Here is a 10,339-nt window from a genome sequence, read left to right as displayed (position 1 = left end):
CAAAGACAACATGTTATACAATGTACTCACTGGTAATTACCCCTGCTCTTATGATGTGCCAGAAACCTCTTGAGATCTGCAGCCTACAACTTAAGTATGACCGTATGATGTTCAAAAAGCTCCTTTCACCCATCGTCACAAGGCAATTTCCTTCTGAAATGGTGTAAAATGAATATTTTGTTATAATCATGTTCTACTGTAGACATGGTGGCCTTTATCCATGATGCTACTTGAACTGTATGTTTACTGTCACAGATTTGTTAAAACCTTTAAGACCACAAAAACCTTCTTTCCCCTTCTACATATTTGCATCCCATAAAAAAAATGACTTTTTTCAAATGTATGTGTACATAACCAAGTGTTTATCCTCATAACTTATTTTATTACCTTCATTGACCCCCATGACTTGTACATCTTCAGAGGTACATCTAAAAAATCCACCATTATCAATGGTGACTTAATTTTGCTCATGAAATTTACACACTTGTCTGCATATTTCTAGATACCCCAAATTGTGTTAATTTGCCTACTGTTGATGTAACATATCAGATGTAGATACACATTGTATTTCATATAGATGCTAAGTTGCTTGATGTAAACGTAAACATGTAAGATTGATCATCTTTATCAAATATTATATACGTGGTAATCAGAATGATTTCATTTTACTGCATATCATAGGCTGACAGGTATTCAACTAAATGTATGTTTACAAGGCAATCAATCATACTCAAGTTAGACTATCTCAGTCTACATTTTGTATACCCGGCTTAATCAGATTTCCTGCTGCAAAGTTCTGAAACAAGTGTCTGAGTTGGCGGAGCAATCAGCAATTGACTTTGGTATCAGGTTGTCATGTCCTCTAGTATTTTCTGTTACCCTCTTTTTTTTTTCATTTTCCCAAGCTATAACTGCCATGGTATTCCCAATTAACATCAAACACAATGCTTTTGTTTAGTTGCTATTAAATACAATGCAGCTTTGTTTTGGCTCTGCACATTTTTAGCCAAGCACACTGGGTCATAGCCTGTGTAACACAAACTCTGCCGCCCCTCCCCGTGCCAGCAATGTACATACATGTAGGGCAGGCCGTATATAAGAGGGATTAAATCAGGCTAACTGGGCACACTGGATACTCTGTAACTGATAGTCTATTAAATGTATATTTCTTTGTTCCAGGATTACATCATGCAGAAAGGTGAGCCCAAGGCAGCCTCTGGGAAACAGGAGAAGTTTGAGACTATCCTGAATCACTATGTGTGAGGGACTCTTCTCCATAACCCTAGCTAGCATAACAACAGTACAGCATATGCTAGGAATTAATGACAGGCAAGAGATATATTCAGCTCTTTTTAATGCTACAATCTGTTAGTTAGAAAAAAGGATAGATAGTACATGCAGAAACAGTACATGACTGTGTTCTTTTTCTGCAGACAATTAATGTTCTGTAGTGAACAATTTTACAACTGTTATTTCCATAGCATAAATTACATTTTAGCAAATGTACAGACTTGTAATTCTTGCATCTAAAATATACAATGTACAATACATTATTTTTCATACACGATATTTCAGCTCATAGATATGAATCATGACTTAACTGGTAATTGTGACTTGAGGCTATTTTCACCAGTATCATTTAAAAACAATGTTTACCTTAAAACAATTTTTCTTATTAAAAAGTTTTTTTTACTAATCTTCAAACAATTGTACAACTGATGACCAAGTTATCTGGATCATCATTAGGTTAAGATCAACAAATATTATCAATACCTGTTTGCAGCTTTGCAATCAGTAAATATTTTGTCATCTATATGACATTGTATACATGTACATGGTCATCTGTGTATACATGGTCATCTGTGTATACATGTACTGTGCAATCTATTTGACAATTTTCATGTATTGTTACATTTCTCTCCACCACAGGATGAGAGGGAAATGTTTTTTTCTGATCTACAGTACGCACAATTTGATGCATCAATCAGTCTGTCCCAAAGTATCTGTCACCAAAATTGCCTGGAAGAAATAATAGGGATCAGTCATCACAAAACATGACACTTTTGCAGGCATTATCATTGCCAAGAGAATATTTTGTCATAAATCAGTACTAAAGAATAAAAACATTCCAAACTACATCATTGTGCATCCATTATAACCAAGCATTGTTATACTCATATTAAGGTAGCACACATTTATGAGTTCTTTTAAAACTGATTGTGCCTTAAGTAACCTGACCGTGCCTTGCCTTAATTCAAACAAAGCAGAGATGTTGTCACTGGGAAAATAAACAGTTTGAACCGTACATGATCAAAATTATACATAGGGGGTAATAATTCAAACTTGAAGGCCCCTGAGACATAAAATATGTCTAATGTATCAAGCCTGGTCTAGAGAAGAACACTGCTTGTCCCATCTAATGAAGGATAAATGTATCTATCAGGCACAAAATTAAAGTTTGACATTGAAAGACAAGTGTCATCATACCTTTCAGTTTACTTTGTTCAACTGTATTGTAAATATGTATCACTAGAATTTTGGCCAGCCTAAAAAAAAATACAAGAAAAAAAAAAGATAATCCCTACCTACCGACCCTAATTTTTTCAGGACTGAAACAGGAAACAGAACATTTTTTTTCCTAGGCCCAGTGACTTTATCCTACACCGTAGTGTAGTGTAGCGTATTCTGAAGTATATTTAAGAAACTTTTAATTTTTAATTTCAGCCTGAAATTGCAGCATATTGTCTGATGATTTTAAGATCAAAACAACTCAAACATTGAAATGTCTGGAATGTGCAACTTAGCAACATTTATTTCACAAGGGGGGGGGGGGTCATGGCATATGGAGTAGCAAACTTGAAACAATGTCTACATACTTTGAATTACTACTAATAGGACTAATGTTTCTAATGGCCTTCATAAGTACAGTACAAAACATGACAACTGAAAACATCAGCTAAGACATTGATGACTATTACAACACACCTGACTCTGCCATCAACATGGAGAGGAAAAATATGTTCTCTTCTTGCACATCATGGTCCTGAGAGAGTGGAACAATAGTACAAGTCTGGGTTAGATCATAGCCACAAGTGTCCTACCTGGACTTGCTGAGTGGAATTATAAAGGAACGACAGTAACAATTACCCATCAAAAGTACAAGACCTTCTCAACTGGCCTAATGAATCACCTCACCTCACTGGTCCCATAGCCTCACCGCTTTAATAGTACATTTTATTAAAGCCATTCTGAGTACTTAAATCATATGACAAACATCTATCTCAAAAAAAAGAAGTTTTAACTTACATTGGCCACCTAGTAATAGTAGTCTGCACTGCTTGTTAAATTCATACCTCCTGCATGTATGTTGGATTGTACTCACCAGGAGGACACGGATGGCCATGATGGCAGCAGCACCAGTGGACACAGTTGCATCCATGAGGAACACGTGGTCCTCACTGATGTTTTTGGGTAGACGGAGATAGTGGAGCTGTGTAACATACCAAACAGTTCACAGAATATACCCTTCTACAGGTGCAAGTCTACATCTTCATCAGACTCTACAGTAGTATGGCCACAGATGCTGTCAGGTATTACAGCAAATTCAACTCAATCATTTGATGTTCAGTCTGTTATAACTTATATAGATAGAACTTCCTTGATATGCATCATAAATCCACACAAATCACAAAAATGACAGACATCTACCTCTGGCTCCCCTGTGCTGAGGTTGGTCTGGATGAGGATTTTCCCCAGTCTGATGTCCTTGCACACTGCACACAGGGCCGGCTCCATGGTCTCACCCGCTCGCAGGATGGACACTCCACATAACTAAGTAACAAAACACTAGTCTGGTGAGTAATGTGCACTTGAAAAGATATCTATTTTCACAGGGACTTAATTTTGGGGCTGAAGGGGACGCATGTACATGTACATTTGTAGGAGGCTTTTTGTGATGTTTTCAGTTCATGATTCAAACAATTCAGTTATACATTGGAAATGCATATTAATACAATAATAGATTTTGCAGTACTGGAGAGATCATCACAAAAACTGACCCAAAAATCACGGCATACATTTACAGTACAGTAACAGACATACACCACTGTTCAAAGAGAGACACAGTAAGAGGAAGGTTCTCATTTGAAAAATATGTTATCTTACCCTTCTCCAATTAAACCTCATGCCTTCGTAGGTTGATCCTTGTGGTGTCTTCACCTGCACAGTCTGAAAGAGCAGAAGGAAAGGACATCCAGTCAAAATGGTAAACTTAAAAAAAAAAAACTCCACTTAACTTCTTATAGGCTTATTTCATCTTTTTTCTTACCCTGCCCTCCCTTCTATAGACCTTTTAGTGACATCAACCTTAAGCCCCATATGATGTTTTCAAACATAATTATGTAGCCAGCTATGGCCTCCAATCTTCTTCCCACTGTGGCTGGGAGTTAGTTGTAAGCACGGTCATCTACATGTAGGTTTGGAGTTTCTAGGTTAGGTTACCTATAAATCTTTAAAAGTCAGTTTACTATGAATGATGACATCAATCTATAGCTGATCATATTCTTCTGAGGTGTATACTATCAAAGGGTCAATTTGAAACTAGAATAGGATGGATTTCAGGCTACTTCCAACCCAACTTAGTCGGGGTAGTCTACATCTATATCTAGATCTGAAGTAATGTTGCAGGAAGGTCCTGAATGTATGACAGAAGCTTTACCTTGAAAGGCAGCATGGCCATGGCCTGTTCAATCAGCAGTCTCATCAGGCGTTTGGAGTAGAATATGAACTCATCTCTGTTGGTCTCTCTGTTCCTAAATATAACAGGTAAAAAACATTTACTGTTATCAGGATAGGAACTAAGCAGTGTGTGTCATACACACAATACATGCATGACTGCACATTTCTTAAATCACAAATTTTCTGTATCACATGCTCTCCATTTCTCACAGTGAGAACTTACTGAGAAGCATACATAAACTTAAACAGCAGGTCGTCTACCAGGGCCTAAAATTGGAGCAGTGCATCTATGTTTTGACTGGAGCAACCAGATATTTGGTTACATACAGAATGACTACAGGATTACTACTAATAGCAACCTTCTTGCCATTCAAGTGTCATAAAAAATGATAAAACCTTTCTTTTATCACTTTTAGCAAATTTGCAAGTTCAAGTCTATAAGAGACAGTAAGGTTTGTAGTTGGTTTCGCTGACATTCTACCTAAATTATTAAATTAGGTGCACCAGAGCACCTATTCCCAAAAGTGAATGTCATTGTATACTATTAGTATAATATAATATAGCATTGTCTGTTTTCAATAGAGCTTGAAGTGGTGGAATAACAGATGCATGGTACAACAGCTCCCACCTGATGATAGTGTGCATGCCCCTGACTTGTGGTGTACTCTCCAGCACATGGAGGCTGGAGGGGAGCGGCTGGCCCTGCCCTGCTGCTGCTAACTGTGATCTGGAGACAAAAACAAACTGGATGAAAGATGCTGTACTGTGATGCACAATACTGGCATTTTCCTTATTAGAAAGAATCATTGAAATCATTACAGATCAAAATCAAAGAGAAAGAATAATAAATCTTGTTGACTATTGAATTTGAGTCTCATGACTCAGTACTTCTTTGTTAATTTCTGTTTGTTGATGATCCAAGATAACCAGTGATCTGGGTTACTATATTTAGTAATGACTTATCATAACTCAACTACATGTACTGTAAGACAACTGTCACATACCTGAAGTGGACATCTCTCTGGAAGAAACCAAAAAGATTCATAATATTAGTTTTATTTCCACTTTTTTCAACATAAACGAATGTACATTCTCTCTTGTTAATGTTCACATGAAAATACTTCAATTGACAAACTTTACATATGGAGAAAAAGCTGGACTGGTAACACAGACTTGTCTCTCTCAGAAAAGATTTTTTCACCTTTTCTTTTCCAAACAATATCAACATTACCTTCTCTAACTCCGAGTGTACATGTCTGATGATCAGGTCTATAGCCACTTCATTCTCGCCCCCTGTACAAAACAGTTGAAAAAGAATACAAAACGTAACAGAAAATAACATTATTATCATTAGATGTGAATTAGCTATCGGTGAATAAAATCTGGCGTAACAACATGGTCCATGGGTACTAGGGAAGAAGATCAACAGAGGAGAGGGCACAAGGGTGACAGGCAGGGGGAGAGCAGATCAATACTGGTCTGGAGTCAAAACTCTTTTAGCACATGCTTGGGTGAAGAGAACCAGTGAGGATGCCGGAACCACTATTCTTCTAATGTTAACAAAAGAAGATGGTAAGAAGAAGAAAAATTTTAAATACAGAGTCAAGAATACGAAAAATCAAGAGCACATAAAAATCTCACCTCTGGGCACCACAATATCAGCATGTGCCATGGACGGCTCAATGTGCTGCTCAAATGCTGGCTTTACAAATTTGTCGTACTGTTTTAAAACTCCCACAAGGTCACGATTCCGTTCTGTGATATCCCTCCGTAGCCGGCGCGCCAGTCGGATGTCGGAGTCTGTGTCCACAAACACCTTCATGTCCAGCATTTTCCGAACCTCCGGGTTGACAAAAGTAAGGATGCCCTCGAAGATGATGACATTAGCCCCATACAGTGTGTGCTGAAAACAAGATGCATATTTGATAAGTGCTGGCAGTGTGGCCACCTATCAATAATGTTTTGGTACTGCAATATCTTTTCATTCTTTCTTAAGTACATGCTAGATTGTACTCATGCTGGAGCTTTCTGAGTAAGCTATTTTTATCCCACGAACAAGAGTGACGCATCCCTGAGGAAGGCAGAAACAACAGTAGTGCAATTCTTGACTTCTTGATTCAAGCACTCCCTACCAACAAGAGGTGGTACTGCAAATGCACATACTACACTCGTTCTCATTGAAATGTCGAAAATGGCATTTTTTTGGTCGAAAAATAAATCGGCTTTATTTTCAGTGAAAACTACCTGGTTGTTTAGGAAAATTCCTCTTTTAACCATAGCCAAAAAATAGCAACTTATTATTTTCGGTCCCATTGGTAATACATTACAGGGCGGGTAACAAACGTTACCGGTAACATTTGTTACAACGGTAAACTTTACCCTGTTTTCTTGTAAAGGACTTACCTTATTGACTACATCATTTAGGTATAAGTGGATGTTCCAAGGAACATTTGAAAAGTGGGCAGCTTTTTTACACCAGTTCAAATAGAAAACTTAGACAGCATCGAACAATGGTAACGTTTGTTACAGTCATTTCTGTACAACATTTTGTTAAGCAAGGTGGGATACAAATAACAGTCAACAGCCCTTTCTTGTTTCTTTAGGAAGCCAGAAAAACTGTACAGCGTCACAAAAATGGTCATTTCTAGTCTTATACGTGGATAATAAAACCGTGGCAACCATCGTACTCGTGGTGGTAACGTTTGTTACAGAATCTGGCGACAGGCATAAACCACCTCACACAGCCTCCAAGATCAGTGACAGTAGCGATCTGACGTGATCGGTCAGAGGGCCTTGGTAGCTGGTTTCACCTGCCGAACAATTATTCTGGGAACTGAATTGTTACATTTTTGGCTACTACTTGAATTCTTCGTTTCTTCTCTGGCGACAGCCATTTTTTAGGGGGTGAAATCCCACCCGTGGCTATAATAATCTTCTAAGCCATTAACCAATACGAATGTTGTTGTGCATCTTTTGTAAAACATTACAGGGGTTATGGAAAAATGAAGGAACCAGTGATATTGTCTATAATTTTCTCCATATCAAGCCGTAAAGTCAGGCGACAGCATTTCGACATTTAAATGAGAACGAGCCACTAGTACCTGTTGTTTGGTTCTGCTGTGTGTAGTGAAGTCGTAGATGGGAACCTCTACATTCCTCCCTCTCTTTAGCTTCCTCAGGGTGTCGAACAGTAGCTCAAAGTCAAAGGCATCAGGGTGGTCAAAGTTGTACTCACTCCGGTGGGCAAGCTCCTTCTCTTCTGAGGTGAGCACCTAGGTCACACAGATAAAAATAAATTATAAAGGTTTTAGAACATAAGTTTATTGGTCTATTGCATTGTATTCATGAGTATGCCCAAAAGGAGTTATTCATTTAAAGTCATTTAGACATATTTTATGCTCGGTTTTTAAATGAGCACTATCCGTTAGAATGTATCACACAATTCAGCCTCAGTATATCGGCTGGGACGATTTACAACATAAATCATTTTCATGCTGATTTTGGAAAGAGACATTTCTGGTAGCATCCACTACGGTAACCTTTTGTCAGTGACAGTTGTTGTTTGGCAAAACAAGTCTGTGAATACCAATGATCATTACCTTGTAGAAAGAGTCCATTGACAGTTGCACCACCCAGGGGACGTCCAAGGCCTCAATGATCTTGTTAGCCACAGTCGTTTTACCGGATGCACTTCCACCACAGATCCCGATAACGAAGGCCTCCTTAAACTGACCTTTGACGTCAAACCAGGGAGGCCGACCTGGGTGGAAAATGAGATCAAACTGGTAAATAGTTTGGACTTGCTGTGTTTTTTTTCAATTTACAAATGCGTAACCTACCAGTATGTATCCAGAGCGCCACACAAGGTCGCTGCCCCATATACTTTTCATATTAGAGTCCTTTGAGGTCGTTTGAGGTGTTTAGGCAGATCCCATGTGCAACGTAACCGAGCCTTTTCCAGTCAAAATGGGGGATAAATTCTTTTTACAACTGACAGGATGTTTCTGACAGAGTGTGAATATAGTCTAAAGTAGTAAGTTTATGCTACAAAGGTCAAGTCAAAATGTTGACTTTTTACCACACCTGCAGTGTAGATGGTCCTCTTGCTGGTCCGTAACACCTTGATGTCAGATGTAGACTGGGTTCGTGTCCGGCTGGCCTTTCTCATGCCCTGGCGGTCACCCTGGGACATCTGGTCACCAAACGGGTCATCCCCACTGGCACTGCCACTGCCCTGGCTGGAATAGAAACCATCCAATTCCAACATTAACTTTGTTTGTTTGTTTGTTGTGCATAACTGGTAAACAATATTTAGGCTGTGATAATACAGCCCCTCACAGTGGTACATATGGCCAGCAGTGGAATGTAATGGGCACTGTTACTATATGGGTGGGACAGAAAAACCCATGGCCACGACCACATTGAACAGTGATTGCAATAATACTAGACTGAATTCTCAATACATATATCTAGATCAATGGGAAAATCAAAGGCAAAAAGTGGTGACTGTAAGCCTAGTGGCTGCTATAGCCAGTTGATCAGATAGTAATACAACAGACTGATGGGTTTTATCCACACACACCAGAAATGAACCCAGTACTCCTACTCTCATGCTCGATGTGTGGCTCATCAATTATCTGTAAGTTGTGACCTTCTGCATTACATCCCATTTAGGAGAACATCCCTGATAGACGCTAAGCCTAAGATACTTATTTTCACATTCCCAAGGGTAATGGGGCCTGATACAGAGATTTGTTCTAAATCAACATTTACCCTAAGCACAAGGCCATCATTGCCTTAATCTTGAAACCGGCTTAACTCGAAATAACTGGTGAATACGTAGGACTTGCTGCGTGTTTTTAATTCATAAATGTATAAACAATGTCTCCAGAGCGTACACAAGGTCGTTGCCCCATATACACTGCATATTAGAGTCGTTTGTGGTGTTTAGGCAGACCCCATTTTAGGGTCTACACTGTAACGGTATGGAATTTGGAAAATATGCTTTGCACCATCTGGTGCTCCCACAGGTAATACTCAGTAGCTTCTGTTGTTTACTTTCATAAACTTTTACGTTCCTCAACACATTTCAAGTGAATGCGTGGATCGAAAGGTGCACTGTACTAGGATACAATACAAGCTTTTCCTTCTATAGCCTATCTATTATTTTATATCAGTCTTGTTGCTGTCTTATTCAGGACGAGTATATGAAAAACAGAACTTTAGGTATAGACAACAACAGACAAGTAAAAACCATGCCCCCCTCCCACCGCTACGGATTTCTACTCCCTTTTGTAATGGATTGAAGTACATGGGAAATACTGATCCTTCACATATAGATGATGCATGTATGACAAAACGAATTTGATGGAAAACAATAAGAATTACCTGCTCGATCGGCTGGTTCTTTCAGAAGTCGACGGAGCAAACGATCCTTCCTTCGCTGTGTCCGCCATATTTTCGTAACTCAATATGCAGTTTGCGCTCAAGTCGCTAGGAGTCTGGAACACGCCGCGCGCGCAACTAGTGTTTGTTCTCAAGTTGAGCAACTCGTGATCGAAGGTTTATGAAAACGGAAAGAAAAAAGTAGAAAATAAAATCT

At 38.9% G+C, this 10,339-nt stretch overlaps 2 protein-coding genes across 2 annotated transcripts in view; one reads left to right on the top strand and one right to left on the bottom strand.

Moving 5' to 3' along the window:
• LOC118410177 (xylose isomerase-like) overlaps positions 1 to 2,138 on the top strand; it is a 5,176-nt gene extending 3,038 nt beyond the window's left edge. The window contains exon 4 of the mRNA XM_035811716.1: positions 1,180 to 2,138. Coding sequence (XP_035667609.1) covers positions 1,180 to 1,263 — 84 coding nt within the window. The 3' untranslated portion in view covers positions 1,264 to 2,138. The remainder of the gene's footprint in view (positions 1 to 1,179) is intronic.
• Positions 2,139 to 2,855: 717 nt separating this feature from the next.
• LOC118410415 (uridine-cytidine kinase-like 1) lies at positions 2,856 to 10,251 on the bottom strand. The gene is made up of 13 exons (XM_035812130.1): positions 10,126 to 10,251; positions 8,821 to 8,975; positions 8,337 to 8,497; positions 7,839 to 8,009; positions 6,379 to 6,640; positions 5,969 to 6,030; positions 5,742 to 5,758; positions 5,366 to 5,464; positions 4,718 to 4,811; positions 4,165 to 4,227; positions 3,709 to 3,831; positions 3,383 to 3,490; positions 2,856 to 3,043 (listed from the first exon to the last, which is right to left on the bottom strand). Exons 1-13 carry the CDS (start codon positions 10,191 to 10,193, stop codon positions 2,975 to 2,977), a joined length of 1,452 nt encoding a protein of 483 aa, XP_035668023.1. The 5' UTR covers positions 10,194 to 10,251; the 3' UTR covers positions 2,856 to 2,974.
• Positions 10,252 to 10,339: the final 88 nt, after the last annotated feature.

The sequence above is a fragment of the Branchiostoma floridae genome, chromosome 2 (genome assembly GCF_000003815.2).
Source record: "Branchiostoma floridae strain S238N-H82 chromosome 2, Bfl_VNyyK, whole genome shotgun sequence".
NCBI classification, from domain to species: domain Eukaryota; kingdom Metazoa; phylum Chordata; class Leptocardii; order Amphioxiformes; family Branchiostomatidae; genus Branchiostoma; species Branchiostoma floridae.
Note: the sequence above shows the minus strand (reverse complement) of the source record. Positions and strands in the feature narration are given on the sequence as shown.